This window comes from Arachis stenosperma, chromosome 9 (assembly GCF_014773155.1).
Source record: "Arachis stenosperma cultivar V10309 chromosome 9, arast.V10309.gnm1.PFL2, whole genome shotgun sequence".
In the NCBI taxonomy this organism is placed as follows: domain Eukaryota; kingdom Viridiplantae; phylum Streptophyta; class Magnoliopsida; order Fabales; family Fabaceae; genus Arachis; species Arachis stenosperma.
Genome location: NC_080385.1, coordinates 63,771,376 through 63,794,960, shown reverse-complemented (window position 1 = coordinate 63,794,960; position 23,585 = coordinate 63,771,376). Strand labels below are relative to the sequence as shown.

Below are 23,585 nucleotides of genomic sequence, written 5' to 3'. Positions count from 1 at the left end.
TAGTGGGAGCGAAAGTATAATTCTCATCACCATTGATAAGGATAACTAGGATAGGACTTTCAGTTTTCATACCTTACCAAGGGATTTCTTCGTTATTAATTTATTAATTTCTACAACCCATTTCTCTTGCTCAAAACCCTTTTCAAAACCCAAAACACTGTTTTCCATAACCAATAATAAATTATACTTCCCTGCAATTCCTTCAGAAGACGACCCGAGGTTTGAATACTTCGGTTTATAAATTTTATTGGGTGTTACTTGTGACAACCAAACGTTTGTACGAAAGGATTTTCTATTGGTTTAGAAGCTATACTTACAACGCGACTATTTTTATAAAATTCTTTACTAGCAAAAATCCTAATGTCAAGTACCGAATCTCAACCTGGAATACGTGGTGGCAAGCCACAGTACTTTACCAAGGGAAACTCGTATCTCAGATAATCATTTCACATTCATTCATAAAATTTCATAATCATTCATTACTTATCATATAATTGCACTTTTATACATAATTCATCATAACCCGGAGCAAGTGGAGGCGAAACCACAACCCTTGCATTTACCCATGGAGCCTCTATACTAACCAACTTGGAGCAAGTGGGGCGAAACCACAACCCTTGCATCTATCTAGGAGGTACGTTCTCATATGCCTAGGAGGAACAAAGGAGGGAACCCTAACCTCCCACCATCTCGCTGGGGGCGATTTTACAATACCAGGAGGAACAAGGAAGGGAATCCTTACCTTCCACCATACCCTGGGGTCGCACTTTCGAGAAAGAGCACTTAGATGTAACATTTATTTCTTTCTTTAGCCGATTTCATAATTCAAGTAGTACACACACACACACACACACACACACACACACACACATACATATACATATACATGTTCACCCTACCTCCTCATACCTAAATCATCACTTCACAGACTTTCTTCATCTCCAAGTTATCACATATTCCTAGCTCCATCTCACTACTACGCATACTACTAAGATCTAAGGTTAAAACAGTGAAAATAGAGGTTTAGATATTTGAAATTAGGTTTCTAAAACTTACAATTAAGTTTGTTTGAAAACACGGTCATGCGTATGTGTGGGCGTACAATTTCCTATGCTCGTGTACGCGAGATACGCAACCCAAATAGGTTGGTCCCATCGCGTGTAGTGATTGCGTACGCAAGTTATGTAGAACAGCAACAATGCTGAATGCTGCAAAATTCTCAACTTTGCACTCTAAACTTCCGACGCGCATAACTTTTTTGTTTTAAAAGATTTAAACACACTTGTGCGCGCACACTAGCTTGTGCGTACGCACACTAGCTTGTGCACCTTCTGTTCTGAGCGCTCGCACGCCTTGTGTGTGGGAACTCCCCTGTATCTTGCGCTTTTTACGTGCGCACCCACTTGTGTTTACGCACACAAATCCCTTTTCGCACATCACGTGTCAGCGCACAACCCTGTGCGCCCACACACCAGCGCTCACCCCTTTTGTTGGGAGCGCTGGCACACCCTATGCGTATGAACCCCAATCCATTTTTGTTCCTGTGCGTGTGCACGGACCTTCGTGCGCACGGACCTTTGTTAGCATGCACACATGATCCTTCCCCAAGTAAAAAAATAGTTTTCTGTGCGTACGCACAACCTTCGCACGCACACTTCTTAATCCCCCTCTCTGTTCATAGCACAATTGTCAGCATAATTTACCGGAACTATCTCCACTGTTCTGGAGAGACAACTACATGCTAAAAGAAAGATAGATACAAACCAAGAGGAGTTCAGATCCAACATAAAGAATCAAGGGACAACAATTTCAATATTGGAAGCACAAGTAGAGATCTTGTCTAAACAAATACCAATGGCTACACATGCATTTCCCAGTGATACCATGGCCAACCGAAGAGGGAAATGTAAAGCCATCACACTAAGAAGTAGAAGAGTTGTAGAAGAAGCAACCCCAGGCCAAAGAATCCAAGAAGAAAAAGCTGCAAGGGAACCTGAAACCAAGAAGGAAGAAGAGACTCCTGCACCATCCTCACCAAAGCAAGTCCTAAAGCCTTATGTGCCCAAGGCACCCTATCCACAAAGACTGCAGAAGGATGGAAAAGACAGCCAGTTCTCTAGATTCTTAGAAATCTTCAAGAAGCTCCAGATCAACATACCTTTTTCTGAGGCAATAGAGCAAATGTCACTCTATGCCATATTTTTAAAGGAGCTCATGACAGGAAAGAGGAATTGGGGAGAGAAAGAGACTATAGTGCTCACTGAGGAGTGTAGTGCCATAATAAAAAAGAAGCTTCCCCAGAAACTAAAAGATCCTGGGAGCTTCCAAATCCCCTGTATCATTGGGGATATGAACATTGAGAAGGCACTATGTGATCTAGGAACCAGCATCAACCTCATGTCTTTGGCAATGAAGAAAATGATGAGGATTGAGGAGGCCAAACCAACTAGATTGGCACTCCAATTGGCTGACAGAATATTCAAATTCCCCCATGGTGTAGTGGAGGATTTTTTTGGTAAAAGTAGGGGAGTTCATCTTTCCAGCCGATTTCGTTGTGCTTGATATGGAAGAAGAAGCCAACACATCAATCATCCTAGGAATACCATTTCTAGCTACTGCTGGGGCCATAATTGATGTTCAAAAAGGGGAGCTAGTCTTAAGATTGTATGAAGAGAAGATGGTCTTCAAGGTAATGAGCTATCCCAAGGAAGCCATTGGTGAATGCATGATGGTGGATACAATTGAAAACTTGGTTCAAGGAGTCCTAGAGAAAGAACAATGTGAATAAATCAAAGAGCAAGATCCACAAATCTCATGTGATGAGCCACAATTGGAGATTATTGATGAACCAATCATGATGGACAAGACAAGCAAAATAGAAATGGAAGCACCAAAGCTGGAGTTGAAAACTCTGCCTTCAAACTTGAAGTACGCTTACTTGGGTAACAACAACACATATCCAGTGAACATCAACTCAAGTTTGAATGAACAACAAGAAGAGGAACTAATCTAAGTGCTAAAACAATACAAAGATGCCATTGGATGGACACTTGCAGACTTAAAAGGGATCAGCCCTTCAATGTGCATGCACAAAATCCTACTTGAGGAAAGTGCAAAGCCCTCAAGACAGCAACAGAGAAGGCTAAACCCAACAATGAATGAAGTTGTCCAAAAAGAGGTGTTGAAACTTTGGCAAGCAGGGGTGATTTACCCTATCTCAGATAGCCCTTGGGTGAGCCCTGTCCAAGTGGTTCCTAAGAAGGGAAGGATCATTGTTATACCAAATGAGAAGAACGAATTGATACCTACACAGACAGTGACTGGCTAGTGTATGTGCATTGATTATAGGAAGCTCAATGAAGCCACCAGGAAGGATCACTTCCCCCTACCTTTCATGGACCAAATGCTAGAAAGACTTGCAGGACATGAATATTACTACTTCCTGGACGGTTACTCTGGCTACAAATAGTTGTAGACCCCAAGGACCAGGAGAAAACTTCCTTCACTTGTCCCTATGGAATCTTTGCTTATAGAAGAATGTCCTTTGGATTGTGCAATACACCTGCAACATTCCAAAGGTGCATGCTCTCTATCTTATCAGACATGATTGAGAAGTCCATAGAAGTGTTTATAGACGACTTCTCTGTGTTTGGGGATTCATATTCTGATTGCCTACATCACCTCGCCCTGGTGCTTAAGAGGTGCCAAGAAACCAACCTGGTTTTAAACTGGGAGAAGTGCCACTTTATGGTAATTGAAGGGGTGGTTCTTGGCCATAAGATCTCTAAAAAGGGTATAGAAGTGGACAAGGCAAAGGTGAAAGTAATTGAGAAATTGCCTCCACCATGCAATGTCAAGGCAATTAGAAGCTTTTTGGGGGCATGCTGGGTTCTATAGGAGGTTTATTAAAGATTTTTCAAAGATTGCTAATCCTCTCAGCAACCTACTTGTTTCAAATACTCCCTTTGTTTTTGATGAAGAGTGCATGTTAGCCTTTGATGAACTTAAAAATAGACTTTCCTCTGCACCTTTTATAGCACCACCTAGCTGGAATCTACCCGTTAAATTGATGTTGATGCATCTGATTTTGCTGTTGGTGCTATTCTAGGACAGAGGAAAGACAAGCTAGTACATGATATCTACTATGCTAGCAAAGTTCTCAATGAGAATCAAAGGAACTACACTACTACAGAGAAGGAACTTTTAGCTATAAGCTTTACTTTTGATAAATTCAAATCATATCTTATTGGCTCTAAAGTTACTATTTTCACTGATCATGCAGCCTTCAAATATCTGCTGACCAAGCAAGAATCTAAGCCTAGGTTGATAAGGTGGGTCTTGTTCCTTGAAGAATTCAACATAGAGATAAAAGATAGAAGTGGGGCGGAGAACAAAGTGGCTGACTACCTATCAAGAATCCCACATGAAGAGGATGAAGCACAGCAATTTGAAGTGAATGAAAGCTTCCCTGATGAGCAGTTGATGATGATTCAAGAAAGCCCTTGATTTGCTGATATAGCCAACTTCAAGGCTATTGGGGAGTTGCCCACTAACATCAACAAGTACATGAGGAGGACGCTACTCAATGATGCTAAACACTACATCTGGGACGAACTCTACTTGTTTAAAAAGGATGTTGATGGAATCTCGAGAAGGTGTATTTCACAAGAAGAAGGGCAAAAAGTGTTGTGGCAATGCCATGGATCTGCATATGGAGGCCATTTTAGTGGAGAAAGAACAGTAGCAAAGGTGTTCCAATGTGGATTCTTTTGGCCAATGATATTTAAAGATGCAAAGGAATTAGTGTCAAGTTGCAATGAATGCCAAAAAGCTGGCAATCTACCCAAGAGGAATGAGATGCCACAGCAATTCATCTTTGAACTTGAGCTGTTTGATGTATGGAGAATTGACTTCATAGGTCCCTTCCCTACCTCATACTCAAACAAGTACATTCTAGTGGCAGTGGAATATGTATCTAAGTGGGTGGAGACTATTGTAACCCCAACAAATGATAATAGGATAGTCATAAACTTCCTTAGGCGGAACATCTTCAGCCGCTTTAGAGTTTCCAAAGCCCTCATTAGTGAAGGAGGAAGACATTTTTGCAATAGATCATTGGAAGTCCTCCTCACGAGATATGTAGTAAAACATAAGGTTGCATCACCTTATCACCCTCAAACACATGGGCACACAAAGGTATCCAACAGAGAGCTAAAATGGATCCTGGAGAAAATTGTGGGAGCTTCAAGAAAGGACTGGTCAAAGAGGTTGGACGACGCTCTTTGGGCATATAGGACAGCCTTCAAAACACCTATTTGGATGACCCCATATTAGCTGGTGTATGGGAAGGCATGTCACTTACCCCTTGAGCTTGAACAAAAAGCCTTTTGGGTACTCAAGCTACTAAATTTTGATAGTAATGCTGCTGGAGAGAAAAGGATCTTGCAAAAGCAAGAATTAGAAGAACTCAGATCTCAAGCATTGAAAATGCTAAAATCTACAAGGAAAAAGCAAAGAAATGGCATAACCAAAAGATGGCAAGAAGCGAGTTTGTAGAAGGTCAAAAGGTGCTACTATACAACTCAAGACTCAAGTTCTTCCCAGGGAAGCTTAAGTTAAGGTGGTATGGACCCTTCACAATCCTCAAGGTGTCTTCCTATGGACATGTAGAGCTTACGGAGGACAAGATACAAAGGACTTTTACTGTCAATGGCCACAGGCTAAAGCACTACTTGAGGGACTCTTTCGAAGAGCAGAAAGTGAGCTACAACCTCAACTAAAGATGGAGGAATGTCAAGCTAATGACATTAAAGAAGCGCTTGTTTTGAGGTGGTGCACGAAATTGTGATCATCAACAATGGCTCCATAGTCTTGATGCTCTCAAACGTGAATAACAATTAGTCACAACTCCGCACAACTAACCAGCAAGTGCACTGGGTCATCCAAGTAATACCTTACATGAGTAAGAGTCGATCCCACGGAGATTGTCGGCTTGAAACAAGCTATGGTCACCTTGTAAATCTCAGTCAGGCGGATTCAAATGGGTGATATAGTTTTCAAAATTAAAAGATAAATAAAACATAAAGTAAAGATAGAGATACTTATGTAATTCATTGGTGAGAATTTCACATAAGTGCATAGAGATGCTTTGTTCCTGTTGAATCTCTGCTTTCCTACTGCCTTCATCCAATCCTTCATACTCCTTTCCATGGCAAGCTGTATGTTCGGGTTTCACCGGCATCAATGGCTACCTCCTGTCCTCAGTGAAAATGGTCCAAATGCGCTGTCACTGACGTCGAGATTTTTGCCAGTAAAGAATTTCATAAAAACAGTCGCGTTGTAGATATAGTTTCTAAACTAACAGAAATCCCTTCGTACAAACGTTTTGGTTGTCACAAGTAACAAACCCCTAAATAAGTTGATAACCGAGTATTTAAACCTCGGGTCGTCTTCTCAAGGAATTGCAGGGAGGTATGTTCTTATTATTGGTTATGAAAAAGGTAAAATTGGGGTTTTGAGAGTGAAGAATAAATATGGCAAATAAATTAAATGGCAATTAAAATAAATAAACACTGTAAAGCAAACTTTTGTGCAAGGTATGACAAATTGGAAGTGCAGATTTATCGGTTGTGATGGAGATTGGATTTTAATCCCACTTTGTTAACCTCTAACTATGGAGGCAAGTTAAGTGGATGAATTAATTCCAATTTTCAATCAACAATGAGTTTGACAAATCAATAGTTACCAATTATTTAACCAAGGACAAAAGGGAAAAAAGTAAAATTGCTAGAGTGAAAATATCCTCAGATGGGAAGTAACAATAACTTAAATCAAAGAGAGCAATAGTAAACTGAAATACCTCAAATATCATTAATAAACTAATATAGTTCCAACATGAGAAATTCCAATAGCCAATTGGGCAATAGCAATCAAACACAATAAAAGTTTCAGAGTAATCAAAATATAAACGAGAGAATTAAATAATAAAAGGAATATTGAACCTGGATCGAGAGTCACTCTTGAAAGCTAAGAGAAGTCCTAAATCCTAAATCCTAATCCTAAAGAGAGAGAGGAGAGAACCTCTCTCAAAACTAAATCTAAATCATGGAAAGTGAATTATGAGTGAATCACTATGAATACATGCATTCCCCCACTTTATAGCCTCTAATATGTGTGTTCTGGGCTGAAAACTGGGTCAAAAGCAGTCCAGAAGTCACTTCCAACACTTTCTGGTTTGTACAGGTCGCGAAAAAGTGACACGGCCGCATGGCTCACGCGGCCGCGTGGGTTGCTTTCCTGCCAGGTCACGCGTCCGCGTGACTCACGCGTTCGCGTCGCCGGGCGTCGGGGCAGCTATGACAAATTATATATCAAATCGAAGCCCCAGACGTTAGCTTTCTAACGCAACTAGAACCGCGTCGTTTGGACATCTATAGCTAAAGTTATCGCTGTTTGAGTGCGAAGAGGTCAGGCTGGACAGCTTAGCAGTTTCTCCAACTTCTTGTATTCCTTCCACTTTTGCATGCTTCCTTTCCATCCTCCAAGCCATTCCTGCCTTATAATATCTGAAAACACTTAACACACATATCAAGGCATCTAATAGTAATAAAAGAGGATTAATAATAAGTAAATATAAGATCAAAGAAGCATGTTTTCAATCATAGCACAAAATCAGGAAGAAAAATGTAAAACATGCGAATTGTATGAATAAATGAGTAAAGAGTTGATAAAAACCACTCAATTGAGCATAAGATAAACCATAAAATAGTGGTTTATTAACCTCCCCACACTTAAACATTAGCATGTCCTCATGCTAAGCTCAAGAGAAACTATAAAGATGAAAATGAATGGTAGGATGTATGGAATGCAACCTATCTACATGAATGCAACTACATGCAAAATGTTTCTACCTACTTGATTAAAAATAAACAAATCTTTCAAGAAAAAATATGAACTGGATTTCACTAATTCAAATCATAAAAATGAAGCACAAATAGACTTGTAAGAAGAAAATAGCTTATGAAAGCAGGGAACAAGGGATTGAGCATCGAACCCTTACTGGTAGTGTATACACTCTAATTACTCAGGTGTTTAAGGTTCGATCTCTCAATTCTCTACTAACCTTGCTTTCTAAGGCTTGCTCTTCATCTAACAATCAACATAAATTTAATGCACAAATACACAAATCAAGAGGTCTTTTAAGGGTTGTAATGGGGTTAGGGTCAAGGTAGGATTGTATTTCGTCAAGTTGACTAAAATCTGAATCCTTAATTAACTTAAACTTTCTACCTAACTTTAGACAATCCATGTAATCACAATACAAACCTAACTGTCCATTAACTATGTTTTCCACATATTCATACATTTTAATTTCAAGTACAACTCATATGCATTGCTTTCACCACTTACTTTGGGGCATTTTGTCCCCTTTTATTATTTGCTCTTTTTCTTTTCTTTTTCTCCTTTATTTTTCTTTTCTTTTTTTTTCTCAATGCATATGATTAAAGTATTGAATGCATGACCATATTCTCAACATTCTTTCACATTTTTAGAAAATTCTAACATACTCAATTCTCAAACCAATTGTTTCCAAACCCACTTTTCCCACAATTTATGAGCACTCTCACTAGTCTAAGCTAACTAAGGATTCAAATTAACGACATTATTGTTTTCCGCTTAGAGCTAATGATGTGCTAAAGTAAAGAACAAATGGGTAAAATAGGCTCAAATTGGTTTGCAAAGGATAATGAAAGGTAAGGCCATGTGGGTATGTAAGCTAAGTGAAACAAAGGCCTCAATCATATAAGTGCATGCATACATCAAATTATGGAAATATAGAATTAAGCAAGATAAAGATCACAATTTTAGAGAGAAAAATACACACTAAAACAAAATTTTTGGTTGATAAAATGCAACCAATTCAAATAGGCTCAAAAATCTTACAGGTTTTGTGTGTTCGAGTTTTAAACCATGTTCCAGTATAATATCTCTTCAAACAAGTGTAACATTAAATTTTATTCAAATTAGTGAAATTGTCTAAAAGGTTTCTTGAAAAAGAAAATATTACTTTAACCAAGTGGTAAAATATGCACAAAAATGAAACAAACATGCAAATGCAACAATGAACAAACAAATAAAATAAAATATTGGTGTTGAGTCAAGAAGTAACTAACCCATGGAGATCGGTATCGACCTCCCCACACTTAAAGATTGCACCGTCCTCGGTGCATGCTGCGATGTGCAGGTGGACGGGTTGCTCCAACTGACACTTGTAGATGGAGGCGCCTTAGTTGGAGATCTCTTGGTTCCTTTCCTTGCTGGTGTCTTGTCAGTGGCCTTCTCTTTTCCTTTTTTGGTACCCATGCCTAAGGAAGAAGAAAAAGGAAGAGTGTGAAATATACAAAACTAAGACCAGAAGGGAGGAAATTCCAAGTGATAAAGAATGCCAAAGGAAAGATGATAGTCTATCTACATGGTAGCTACAACATGTAGGGAAGACAACAATAAAGAGCAATTCAAAATAATTAGATGCAAGAGGGTAAAAACATGCAAATAATAGGCATGAGAGGCATAGCTCAAGCATCAAGTAATAAATGTGCCAAATTAAAGAGCATGTGTAATGATGACAATTGTGAATGATAATCCTAAATATATTGGGTGTGCAAGTTAAAATAGGGATGAAAATAATGTAATCTAAATGTATATGAGAGCCATAAGTAAATGTCAATTGTTAAATCTCTTCTCCGAGCAGCCACGTGCTCAAATAAAATAAGGCACTTATCCAAATAAAACTCCAACACCAATGAGAATAATGCAATGAATGAAATATGCAAATAAATAAAGTAAAATAAAATCAGAGGGAAAAAGGATGAGAAGAAAATAGAAAGTGAGAAAGGAGAGAGAAGGAAGAAATTAGGATTAGAAAAGAGAAGATAAGAAAATTGGCACTAATCTGGATAGGTTGTGCGATGCTGGCGACGCGGTCGAGTGGGTGACGCGGTCGCATGGTGCGCGATAAGGTTGGGTGACGCGGACGCATGGGGCACGCGATCGCGTGACTCGATTTGTGCTAGTGGCGCGAGTGCAGCCTCACGGCCGCACAACTCTCTGTTCAAAACGTCAGTATTGCCAAAATCCAGGGTAACGCGGTCGCGTGGTCGACGCGATCGCGCGGGTGGCCTTATTTCCAATAAGACGCGGACGCGTGGGTGACGCATTCGCGTGGCAGGGCTTGTGCTGCTAGCACGGGTCCAGCCCAATTCCAGCTCAACTTTTGGCCATACACCCTTTTTACGCCAATTTCAGGTCACGCGGCCGCGTGGGTGACGCGGTCGCGTGGGATGCTATTTTTCCAAATGACGCGGACGCGTCATCGACGCGTTCGCGTGGAGTCAATTTGTGCCATTGGCACGCCTCCAGTGCTGCTCCTGCGAAACTCTCTGTTCATATTAATATTGTCTCCCATCTCCTTGCGACGCGGACGCGTCCCTAATGCAGTCGCGTCGCGTGCTCGCTTTTTTTTTTATAATCTGAAAAATGCAGAATGCAGTGTTAATATGAATGTGATGCAAAACTCCAGGTTCAATATAACAAAATAAAATAAAATTCAAAAACAAATAAAACTAAATAAAAATGAAAAAGGACGATCATACCATGGTAGGTTGTTTCCCACCTAGCACTTTTAGTTAAAGTCCTTAAGTTGGACATTTGATGAGCTTTCTGTTATGGTGGCTTATGCTTGAACTCATCCAGGAATCTCCACCAGTGTTTGTGATTCCAGTAACCTCCGGGGTCCCAAACTAGGCATGTAAAACCCTTGAGCAGCTTCAAAAAGATTCTTAGGCTCCCGGGGTGTTGGATGTTAGAACAGATTCCAGGATCCCAAATCTTGCTTTTACACCCGTCTTCGTGTTGATTATCATGATTCCATCCGGGTAGCAAGCAATCTGAATTCTCACTAAAGCGGCCAAACAACTTCCTAGACCCATTCAGTTGAGCTCTATACCAACCTTTACGTTTAAGCTTAAAGCTTCCAACTATGATGAACCTTGTAGGACAATTCTTACCACTGACCATCTTCCTTTTACTCTTAATGCCACAAAGAGCTCTAAGTTGACCATCCGTCTCCAGTAGCCAATATTCAAGTGGGATTAGAAAGCTATGGGATATGAATTTTACCCACCTGAATGTTGTGAATGATGATGGCGACTTAGAGGGAGGTATCTTTAATAAAATTGCAAGCTCCACTCCCTTGTGCTCTTCTCTGATAATTACCACCTCTTTGCAAACTTCTTCAATTTCAACCTCTTCCTCTTGGTAGCTCTCTTTCAATTCAATCTCCTTTTCATTGCTTTCCAAGTGCATGGGAGGTTGTGCTTTTTCTTCTTGAATCTCCATCTTTTGATCAACCTCTTCCAAGTCTTCAACTATGATATGCTTTGGAGGTTGTACACCCTCTTCAGCATCAATTTCAACCGTCTTGGAAGGAGGCTTGATAGAGATGCAAAAGCTGGCGAATTAAAAATTTATTAAAATAGTTACATTGCAAGTATAGTTCTTAACTCACCGAGAATGTGTCTATCAATTTAGAAATGTGTCACAGAAAGTTTAAATTAAAATTACTGGAGTTTAAGTCCCAGGTCGTCTCCCAACGAGTTGCAGAAAAGTGTGCTGTTTTATTAATCAGATATTTCAAAAAAGAGTTGAGCTAAGTAAATTGGGATTTAATTTGAGGAAATTTAAATAATAAAAATAAAAGGCCTTGACTGGGAATTGATTGGTTAGAATCTCTATCATTGATGGTGTGATTGTAAGATTAATTTATAATTAATAGTTGTTCCGTTTGGTTATCCCTTACTAGGTAAGAGAAAGTCAAACAAGTGGAAATGCCAGATCTGTTCACAAGTTGCAACCCACTTAGTTTAAAGGGATTGGCGTCGGTGACAGGATAGCAATCCAACATTTAACCCAATTACAAATTTTTCTTTCAATCCTTCCAACTCAAGAGTTCCTTTTAATCAACTCCCCATCAAGTAATGAAACTACTCACGCATTGTAATTAAAAAATCCATGGCACACAAAAGGGAATTAAAAGAAGACATGATTATTGAAATGGAAATTAACTTAGAAAGAAATAATCCTTGCATTAATTAAACATAAAAGTATCTGAATGACAAAATTGAACATAACAAAAAACATGGAAGAATAAAACCAAGTGAAGAGAACAAACTGGAATGATGAAGTCTTGATGAGGAAATAACTCTTCTCAATGTTCCAATGCTAAGATCAATTGAAAATTAGAATTCTAAAAACTAGAGAGAAAAACCTAAGAGAGTGAAAAACTAGCTCTCAAAAAAAACTACTCAATGAATTGTCTCTTGTTTCTGCATATTCTCTGACTCTAGTCTGCTGTTCCGGGCCGAAAACTGGGCCGAAAACTGGGCCAAAGTCGCTGGTTTCAGATTCTGTAGTTTACGCAGATCGCGCATGTCACGCGATCGCGTCGTCCATGCGGACGCGTCGCTGGCGCTTTTCTTCTTCACGCGTTCGCGTCGTTCATGCTACCGCGTTGCTTGTGCTTTTCAATTCGCGTGGCCGCGCAAGTCATGCGGCCGCGTCACTGCGATTTGCGCTCCTTTGCGCGGTCGCGTGAGCCATGCGACCGCGTCACTTTTCGCTGGTTATCTCCTCAAATTCTTGTGTTCCTTCCATTTTTGCTAGCTTCCTCTCCAATCTCCATCTCATTCATGCCCTATGAAGCCTGAAACACTCGACACACAGATTACGGCATTGAATAGAATAAAGGAGAATTGAAATTAAATAATTAAAGTCTCTAGGAAGCAATTTTCAAACATGTAATAAAATCAGGAAGGAAATCTAAATGCATGCTAAATTGATGAATAAGTGGGTAAGGATCACGACAAAACCACACAATTAAACACAATATAAACTATAAATTAGTGGTTTATCAACCTCCCCACACTTAAACATTAGCATGTCCTCATGCTAAATTGAAGGAGACGAGGAAATAAGTATGAACATGCAGAAACTCATGAAATGCAATACAATCCTACATATATAAATAAATGCAACTATATGATTATTATCCACTTGATCAAAAGTAAATAAGCCCTTCAAAACAATTACAAATCAAATTCCTCTAATTCTATCATCATGTAATAAAACTGATAAAAGTGCAAGAAGATAGCTTATGAAGGCCAGAAACATGAAAATTCAAGCATTGAACCCTCACTGATAAAGTATGTATGCTCTAATCTCTAGTGTATAGGGTAATCACTCTATTCTTCTCTAGTCATGCTTTCTAACTTTTGTTTTCTCCTAACCAATCAACAACAGTTAATATACCTATGCAAACATCATGAGGTCTTTTCAGGGTTGTAATGGGGCCAAGGTGCAGGTAAGGATATATGTATGGCTAAGTGAGCTTTATAAATTGAATCTTTAATTAACCTAAGCTCTCACCTAATATACATATATTCTATATACTTTTAAATTCATGCCTAGCTACCCATAATTCCCTTTTTCAACCCATGCTCATGTTTCAACCTTGTATTTTAATTCTTATCATATGTGCATTGATCTTTGAATTCTGAATTTAGCATTGGGGTAATTTTGTCCCCTTATTTATTGATTGATTTTTTTTATATATATAAATAAAGCTTATCAATGCACATAGATTTTTCATTCTTATATTTTCACATGAGCGGGTTCATGACACATTCCCTTAACAACTTTTGTTCCCACAATTTCCCATACTTAACTAGCACACACAATTCTATCTTAAGCTAACCAAAGATTCAATTTGGGATATGCAATTATTTTTCAGCTTAAGGTTAGTGATGTGGTACAATATAGAACAAATGGGGTTTTAAAAGCTCAAAGTGGTTAACAATGGTAATTGAAAAGGGTAGGTTTGATTTGGATAAGTGAGTTTAAACAAATAATGGCCTCAATCATGTGCAAGCATGTAAATATAATAAATATTGGACATATAAGATAAAACAAAATATAGATTACAATCATAGAGAAGTAAACACACAAGAATAAAATAATTATGGTTAAATAATGTAACCATGCATAAAGGCTCAAATCTTTCACAGGTTGTGTGTTCTTTAGCTCAAACATCATGTTCCAAATATAACTCAAGCAGATTTATCATGAAAATTTTGAAAAATTAGTGAAATTTTGTTCTAAAGATAGATTTTTAAAAGAAACTTATTGTCTTTTCAATCAAGTAGAACATGCATGCAACTATCCTAACCTATGCAATTTATTCTATTCTATAAAAGAAAGAAAAATCTAACTAAAATATCCTAATTATTGGTGTCAGAGAAGAGAATTTACCTCCGGAAGTCAGGTACTGACCGACCTCCCCACACTTAAGGCTTTGCGCCGTCCTCGGTGCTGTCTGTCAGGAACAGGGGTGGGCTGGTAGCAGTATCTCCACAGTCGGGATCATCATGGCTCCCGGTGCTGGTAAAAGAAGTGGAGTCCGGGGTGTCTGAGTCTCTGTAGCGTCCCTTGAGTAGCTCCTTGAGGTGTTTGAATCGGCGCTCGTTACGGCGCTCTCTCATCTTTGCTTTCTGTTCATGCCAATCCAACTTTTCAAGTATCTGCTGGAGCAATTTCTCAGTGGTAGATGCTTGTGGTGTTGAAGAAGGAATATCTTCAACCGGCTCAGGAGGCTGGCTTGTAGTGGCTGCTGAAAGTCTGAGGTATTTCCCGTTAGGGACATATTGATCATCCCGTGGAAGCATGGCTTTGGTGTCCCCAGCTCTGCAGGAGACTCCGGCTGCTGAGACAAGATTTGAGACCAAGGCAGGGAAAGGTAAGTTTCCCGCAATTTGTACATGCTCCATAGCATGTCGGATGTGTCTTGAAAGAGCCAGAGGTTGGTCTGTAAGGATGCACCATAGTAGAACAGCCATGTCCGCAGTGAAGGAGGACTCATGTGTGCTCGGGAAGACGTAATGGGACATGATCTGTGCCCATACGCGAGCCTCCATAGTAAGTGCGGAAGCCAAGATTCCCTTAGGGCGGTTGCGGTGGTATCCGTAGATCCAACGGCTGCCAGGTAAAGCAATGACTCTGAGAACGGAGTCCCAGTCAAATTGGTATCGCTGGCGCTGAAGGGTGGCTTTTTGAAAAGCGTCCATTCCTGCTGGAATAGGGGGAAGACTCAGAACTTGCTGAATGGCCTCTTCTGTAATGGGGACTTGCTTCTGCCGGACATAAACAGACTGCAGGGTTGGTATGTAGAAGTTGGAGTAGAACTCAACTACCCAAGAAAGATTGACCTGCCTTGGCTGTCTCCGCAGAAAACCCCATTGTCTTCGCTCAATTTGTGGCTCAACAAAGGTGGCAATATTGGGCGGGAGGATAAGCAGGTATTCATTGTTATAGTTCCTTTCTGCTAGGATAGGGAACATCTGCTCACAGTAGCGATTGGGAAATCGCGCAGTGTCCTTTGCTGGAAAGGCTTTCTCTTTGTCGTCAACCTTTATTATCCTCTTAATTCTTTTTGTTGAGGGCTTGACTGCGGTTGAAGAAGGCTCTGCCACTAATGCTCTTCTAGTTCCTCTTCTTGCTGGTGGTTTGGAAGTAGCTTTCTCTTTTCCTTTCTTGGTGGCCATCCTGAAAGAAAGAAAGAGAAAGGAAATTGAATTCAAAGAGATAGATCAAGGAAGAGGGTATTGTAAGTGATAGTCAATGCACAATAAAGATAAATGGCATGAACACATGGTCCAGATTACATGTGAAAAGCTCATCAAAGGAAATATAGCAAGTGCATGGAGGACAATGGAATGCAAGAGGTTTATTGGCATACAGGCAAGGGCATGAGTAGCATATATCAAACATTCAATGTCCAAGTTAGGTTATCATTTGTAACAAACCAACTATCACGTTTGTATTGACAATTAAATTGAATTAATAAAATATGAAAGGGAATTCGTGAAAAGCAAGCATTGCAGAGTAGAGTAAAGTAATGTAGAAAAGTGCATGGTGCTATATGGGCTTTTTCACAAACACATGGCATGCATGGTAAACAAGATATAAAAAGTGTGAAATTGAACATGCATGCAATCCCTTAAATAGGAGAAAAAATAATTGTCAAACAATTTGCAATAATCCCCAAGCATATAATGAGGAATGATGACTCAAAAGGTTTCTAACACCATGTAAAAGAAAAAAGAAGAAGAAAGAAAAATAAAGATTTGAAAAGAAAAAGAAAAGAAAAAGAAAATAATAATATATATAAATAATATAATAAGAATGATAGAAAAGAGAAAAAGGAAAAAGAAGGTAAAACCTTATTAATGGTGGTGAGAGAGAGAGAGAATGAAAGGTGAGGTAGAAGGGGAAAGGGAGAAAGAAGGAAGAAGGGGGGAAAAGAAAAAGTAGGGTTTAGAGGAGAAAAAGATAAGATAATGGGCTTACTGGGTTGAGCTGTGCGGCGCATACGACGCGGCCGCGGACGGTACGCGTTCGCGTAGATGCGCGCCAGGAAGGGGGATGCGATCGCGTCGGTCACGCGGTCGCGTGACCTACGTTGTGCTGCTGGCGCGAGTGCAGCCTTGCTCCAGCATAACTCTCTGTTCAATATAATTCAATTGCCAAATTAAGGTGACGCGATCGCGTGGGTCAAGCGATCGCGTGACTGTGCATCAGAAAGTATGTGACGCGGCCGCGTCGCGCGTCGGCGACGCGGTCGCGTGACAAGGATTGTGCTTCCAACACCAATCCAGCACCACTCTCACACAATATAGCATTGTGCACCCTTTTACGTCGAAAATGCAGGGCACGCGGCCGCGTGGAGAACGCGGTCGCGTGGAGCATGCGGTCGCGTGGGAGGCCATGATTTCCAAGCGACGCGGTCGCGTCAGCGACGCGGTCGCGTCAGCGACGCGACCGCGTGGAGTAAATTGTGCCTTTGGCACGATTCCAGTGCTGCTCCTGCGTAACTTTCTGTTCATTTTATTTTTCTTCACTCCCCCTGCCACGTGGACGCGTCGCTTGTGCGATCGCGTCGCGCGGCGAAAAATATTTTTTTTTAAGAAAGATAAAGACATGTAATTGAAAGAACACGAAAGCATTAATAAAGAGAAGAGTTATTTAAAGAAGGAAAACTAAAAGTGAAGAAAAGAATGATCATACCGCGGTGGGTTGTCTCCCACCAAGCACTTTGCTTTAATGTCCGTAAGTTGGACGCTCCACTAGCTCAGTCTGTTGCTATGTGGGGATCTTCCTGGCGGAAGATCTCAAGCTCCTTGCTTTTCTGCACCTTCTCACCATAGTATAGCTTCAGGCGGTGTGCATTAACTTTAATAAGTTCAGAAATTGAAGGATGGCTTAGGTGATAAACTTCGTACGGTTCAGCCTTCTCTATTCTGTATGGACCTTCCCATTTTGATCTCAACTTACCGGGCATGAGCCTCAGTCGAGATTTGTAAAGGAGAACAAAATCTCCAGGTTGGAACTCTCTCTTCTTGATGTTTTGATCATGCACAGCTTTCATCTTTTCCTTGTATATTCTGGAGTTCTCATAAGCTTCTAGGCGAAGGTTCTCCAGTTCCTGCAGTTGTAACTTTCTTTCAGCTCCAGCATCCTCAATCCCCATGTTGCACTCTTTAACTGCCCAGAAGGCTCTATGTTCGATTTCAACTGGGAGATGACAAGCTTTTCCATAAACTAAGCGGAAGGGACTCATCCCAATGGGTGTCTTGTATGCTGTTCTATATGCCCACAATGCATCTTGTAGTCTGGTGCTCCAGTCTTTTCTGTGAGGCTTTACTATCTTTTGCAAGATACGTTTAATTTCTCTGTTTGACACCTCGGCTTGCCCATTAGTTTGGGGATGGTAAGCTGTTGCAACTTTATGGATTATCCCATGCTTCTTCATCAATCCTGTTAGTCTCCTGTTACAAAAATGGGTGCCTTGATCGCTCACGATCGCTCGTGGTGATCCAAAGTGGCATATAATATGGTTTCTCACAAAGGAAACAACAGTGTTAGCATCATCAATGCGGGTAGGAATTGCTTCCACCCATTTGGAAACATAATCTACAGCTAACAATATATAAAAATATCCACTAGAATTTGGAAATGGACCCATGAAGTCAATGCCCCAAACATCAAAAATTTCACAGAAGAGCATATATTGTTGAGGCATCTCATCCCTCTTGGATATGTTACCAAATTTCTGGCATGGGTGACAAGATTTACAAAACTCAGCAGCATCTCTAAAAAGAGTAGGCCACCAGAATCCACAGTCTAAGATCTTTCTAGCTGTTCGTTGAGGGCCAAAATGTCCTCCACTTTCAGATGAGTGACAGGCCTCTAAAATGGACTGAAATTCTGATTGAGGTACACAACGTCTAATTATCTGGTCAGCGCCACATCTCCATAAATATGGTTCATCCCATATATAATATTTAGACTCGCTTTTCAGCTTGTCTCTTTGATGTTTAGAAAAATGTGGAGGAAATGTGCGGCTAACTAAATAATTAGCAACAGGTGCATACCAAGGGACTACCTCAGATACTGCTTGCAGGTTGTCAAAAGGAAAATTATCATCTATAGGAGTAGAATCATCCTTAATATGTTCAAGGCGACTCAAGTGGTCTGCAACTAAATTTTGATTACCACTCCTATCCTTGATTTCTAAATCAAATTCTTGTAACAGTAGTATCCAATGTATAAGTCTTGGTTTGGATTCCTTTTTATCCAATAGATACTTTAGAGCTGCATGGTCCGAATACACTACTACTCTAGTACCAAGTAAATAAGCCCGAAATTTATCCAGAGCAAAAACAATAGCAAGTAGTTCTTTCTCAGTAGTTGTATAATTGCACTGGGCAGTGTCTAAAGTCTTAGACGCATAGGCAATAACAAAAGGGTTCTTACCTTCACGCTGAGCCAACGTTGCTCCTACTGCTTGGCTGGAAGCATCGCACATGATTTCAAATGGCTGGTTCCAATCGGGTCCTCTCACAATTGGAGCTTGAGTTAGAGCAGTCTTTAGCTTATCAAATGCTTGTTTGCACTCCTCACTGAACTCAAACTCAATATCCTTTTGTAATAATCTGGATAAGGGAAGTGCCACCTTACTAAAATCCTTAATAAATCTCCTGTAGAAACCTGCATGGCCAAGGAACGAACGGATTTCCCTCACAGAAGAGGGGTAAGGTAGACTAGAAATAACATTCACCTTTGCTGGGTCTACAGAAATGCCATTATTAGATACCACATGTCCTAATACAATCCCTTGCTTTACCATAAAGTGGCATTTTTCGAAATTCAATACAAGGTTTGTATTAATACATCTATCTAATACTCTAGATAATCCATCTAAGCAAAGGTTAAAAGAATCACCATAAACGCTAAAATCGTCCATAAAAACTTCCATGCAATCCTCAATAAGATCAGAGAAAAGACTCATTATGCACCTTTGGAAAGTAGCTGGTGCATTGCACAAGCCAAAGGGCATTCTCTTATAAGCATAGGTCCCAAAAGGACATGTAAAAGTAGTCTTTTCCTGATCCTCAGGAGCTATATGAATCTGGAAATAACTTGTATAACCATCTAAAAAGCAATAATGCGATCTACCTGACAGGCGATCCAGCATTTGATCAATAAATGGAAGTGGATAGTGATCCTTACGAGTAGCTTGGTTGAGACGCCTATAATCAATGCAGACTCTCCAAGCATTCTGAACTCTAGTTGCTATGAGCTCTCCATGCTCATTTTTCACTGTAGTGACTCCGGACTTCTTGGGCACCACTTGCACTAGGCTCACCCATTCACTGTCTGAAATAGGATATATGATACCGACCTCCAATAGTCTGGTCACTTCCTTTTTGACAACTTCCAAGATGGTAGGATTCAATCTTCTTTGTGGTTGACGGACAGGTCTTGCTCCCTCTTCTAAAAATATTCTGTGCTCGCATATTTGAGGGTTGATTCCCACTATGTCTGCCAAACTCCACCCTATTGCCTTCTTATGCTTCCTCAACACATCAAGTAGCTGTTCTTCTTGTTGAGAAGTCAGTTCTCTTGCAATAATAACCGGAAACTTCTGCTCATCCTCAAGGTAAGCATATTTGAGATGTGGAGGGAGAGGTTTCAATTCTAACTTTTGATCGTGGACAGGCTCTGGGTTATCTGGGGCTTGTGAAAATGGTGAAGTGTCCTCATTGTCAGTTAGGAGGATCCCCACACTTGGACCTTGTCCAGTATGTCTCTCTTCAAACTCTTCCTTTTGAACTTCAGCCACACTTTCGTCTATGACATCACACTGGAAGATAGAACGATCTTCTAGGGGGTTGTCAATGACTCTATTCAGATTGAAGATTACTATACGGCCATCTATTTCAAAGGAGTATGTCCCTGAAAAAGCATCCAATTTGAATTTTGATGTCTTCAGGAATGGTCTTCTAAGTAGGATTGATGATGGCTTATCTGAGTCATTATGGGGCATCTCCAAGATATAAAAATCAGTGGGAAATGTGAGCCCTTTAATGTTCACCAAAACATCTTCAGCAACTCCAACAACTGTAATAATGCTTTTATCTGCTAACACAAAACGAGTTGCTGACCTTTTTAAGGGAGGGAGCCTTAAAACATGATATATAGACAAAGGCATTATACTGACACATGCTCCTAAATCACACATGCAATCATAAATTACTACACTACCAATAGTACAACTAACTATGCAAGGACCTGGATCACTACATTTTTCAGGTAATCCTCCCATTAAAGCAGATATAGAACTACCTAAAGGAATAGTTTCTAATTCATTAATTTTATCTTTGCATATTTAGGTACTTGCTGAATAACATCAAAAAGGGGAACAGTTACCTCAACCTTTTTGAATATTTCTACCATTTTAGGATCAGGTACCAGCTGCTTCCTAGGCTTCCTTGCAAGTTATGGAAATGGAATGGGAGTAGTGTTTTCTGTGGTGCCTGCACCTTTTTGTGCTTCTTCCTGTGGTGGAGCTATCTCTTCTTCAGCTATACCCTGTATATCCTCTTCCTCTCCAACATCTTCGATTTCTACCACATCTTCAGCTGAGACGTATTCTGGTGAGCTTGGTTCCTCCTGATTCCTCTCCTACAGTGTGGTTCCGGACCTCAGGGTGATGGCATTAATGCCTCTCTTTGGATTGGGTAATGGTTGAAAGGGGATTCCAGTGGTGCTTGAAGGTTGGTTAGTGGAATTTTGTGCTGAACCAAGTTGTGTCATAAAAGCTTACAGAGTAGAGGTGAAACCATTCAGACTGGCGTTAATACTATTCACAATGGTATTTTCCATGGCCAGTTGTCTTTTCTCAAAAGCTTGTAATAATTCTTCATTAGAAGATACAGAAGAATGAGTGATTTGGGGGGTTTGCTGCTGATTGTTCGGTGGTCCTTGGTTTTTACCTTAGGTGAGGTGCTCGGTAAGGTTGATTTTGCTGCCTGTTATTGTAATTATTCCACCTCTGATTTCCCTGATTATCTCTGCCTCCCCTATTATTGTTGTCCCTCCAATTCTGGTTTGAATTGTCCTGCCATCCATGGTTATTATTTCCACTTTGATTGTACCCTTGGTTGGGGCGGTCATAGAAGTTGTAAGTGGATGCCACCATGTTGTCTTCTTGTTAGAGCTGCGGGCATTCATCAGTGTAATGGCTGTAATCAGCACAAATTCTGCAAATTCTTTGTGGGACTAGTTGTTGGTTTTGCTGCGGTTGAGTTTGCTGAGCTTGTTGATTTAACTGCATTTGCTTAAGCAGGTTGGTCATTTCACAGATGCTTCGATTTAGAGTAGCAGTTTCTATGCCAGAAGATACTTCTGCAACGGCCCTTGAACGGCCTTGCTTCTGTCTGTGGTTCCGAGTAGATTCAGCTAAATCACTTATCAATTGCCAAGCTTCATCAGTGGTCTTGTACTTCTTCATAGACCCATTGCTGTCACTTTCCAATGTGGTCTTATCTTGGGGCCTCATACCTTGTGTGACATAGCTGAGTAGCACGATCTTGTCAATCATGTGGTGAGGGCATGCTTCCAGAAGATTATTGAAGCGTTCCAAGTATTCAAAGAGAGTTTCATTGTCATCCTGAACAATTGTAGAGATATCCTTCCTCAGTTTATCAGTAACTTCAGATGGGAAGAATTTCTCCAAGAACTCCTTTCTGAGTGTATCCCAGTTGGATACGTTTGCTAGAGGTTGAGTGTAGTACCACTCTCTTGCTTTTCCCTCAAGAGAGAACGGAAAAGCTTTCAGCAGAATTAAAGTTTCATCAGCGCCATCACGCCTGACAGTAGAACAGGCTGCCTGGAAATCTCTCAAATGCTTGATAGGCTCTTGAGCAGGTAGGCCATGAAACTTTGGCATCAAATTTAGCAGTGCGGTCTTTATTTCGAAATCCGTAGCTACCACTGGATGATGCGCTTGAAACGGTTGCAGTGTAAAATCAGGAGCTCCTTCCTCCTGAATGGTAATTCTTCTAGCTGCCATGTTTTCTGCACGTAAAACAACCGAATCAGTAGAACGGGGGCTGGTTTCTTCCTCAGATTCACTTTCAGATCCGCCCTCAGAGCGGACTAACCTACCCTATTCTCGCCTTATTCGTGAAATTGTTCTTTCAATTTCAGGATCGAATATTAGCAAGCGCGGATCAGGAGGTGAACGTGTCATTTGACGGAAGAAATACGCAGCTCATAGTAGCAAAATTTAATAAAATGCAAATAAATAAATTCTAATTAATAAAATAAGCACTCTATTGCAACTCCCCGGTAACGGTGCCAAAAATTGATGGAGATGCAGAAGCTGGCGAATTAAAAATTTATTAAAATAGTTACGTTGCAAGTATAGTTCTTAACTCACCGAGAATCTGTCTATCAATTTAGAAATGTGTCACAGAAAGTTTAAATTAAAATTACTGGGAGTTTAAGTCCCAGGTCGTCTCCCAATGAGTTGCAGAAAAGTGTGCTATTTTATTAATCAGATATTTCAAAAAAGAGTTGAGCTAAGTAAATTAGGATATAATTTGAGGAAATTTAAATAATAAAAATAAAAGGCCTTGACTGTGAATTGATTGGTTAGAATCTCTATCATTGATGGTGTGATTGTAAGATTAATTTATAATTAATAGTTGTTCCGTTTGGTTATCCCTTACTAGGTAAGAGAAAGTCAAACAAGTGGAAATGCCAGATCTGTTCACAAGTTGCAACCCACTTAGTTTAAAGGGATTGGCATCGGTGACAGGTGATGTGCGGAAAACGATCCGACACAAAACTCACCGGCAAGTGTTCCGGGTCGCATCAAGTAATAATAACTCACATGAGTGAGGTCGATCCCACAGGGATTGAAGGATTGATCAATTTTAGTTTAGTGGTTGATTTAGTCAAGCAAATCAAGTATTGGTTGAGTGTTTTGGATCCAACAGTAAGTAAATAACAGGAAATGTAAAGGGGGAAGGGAAGAATTGCAGAAATTAAAAGGAACTGAAAGTAAAAGGACTGAATCTTAAAGAACAAGAAATTAAATGACTGAAACTTAAAGTGCAAGAAATGTA

At 40.2% G+C, this 23,585-nt stretch overlaps 1 protein-coding gene and 1 non-coding gene across 2 annotated transcripts; both read left to right on the top strand.

The window, feature by feature from the left end:
• The first annotated feature begins 1,854 nt into the window (after nt 1-1,854).
• LOC130949566 (uncharacterized) lies at nt 1,855-4,506 on the top strand. Its single transcript, XM_057878247.1, has 2 exons — nt 1,855-2,515; nt 4,109-4,506. Exons 1-2 carry the CDS (start codon nt 1,855-1,857, stop codon nt 4,504-4,506), a joined length of 1,059 nt encoding a protein of 352 aa, XP_057734230.1.
• A 17,542-nt stretch (nt 4,507-22,048) lies between these two features.
• On the top strand, nt 22,049-22,156 carry LOC130953080 (small nucleolar RNA R71). Its single transcript, XR_009075254.1, has one exon. It is a non-coding gene; the product is annotated as a small nucleolar RNA R71 (small nucleolar RNA).
• The last annotated feature ends 1,429 nt before the right edge of the window (nt 22,157-23,585 follow it).

Coding starts and splice junctions, on each gene's coding strand:
- LOC130949566 (XM_057878247.1), top strand. CDS start 1,855: ATGGCTACACATGCATTTCCCAGTGATACCATGGCCAACCGAAGAGGG. Junction 2,516..4,108: donor TGTAGTGGAGGATTTTTTTG/GTAAAAGTAGGG, acceptor GTGCTATTCTAG/GACAGAGGAAAGACAAGCTA.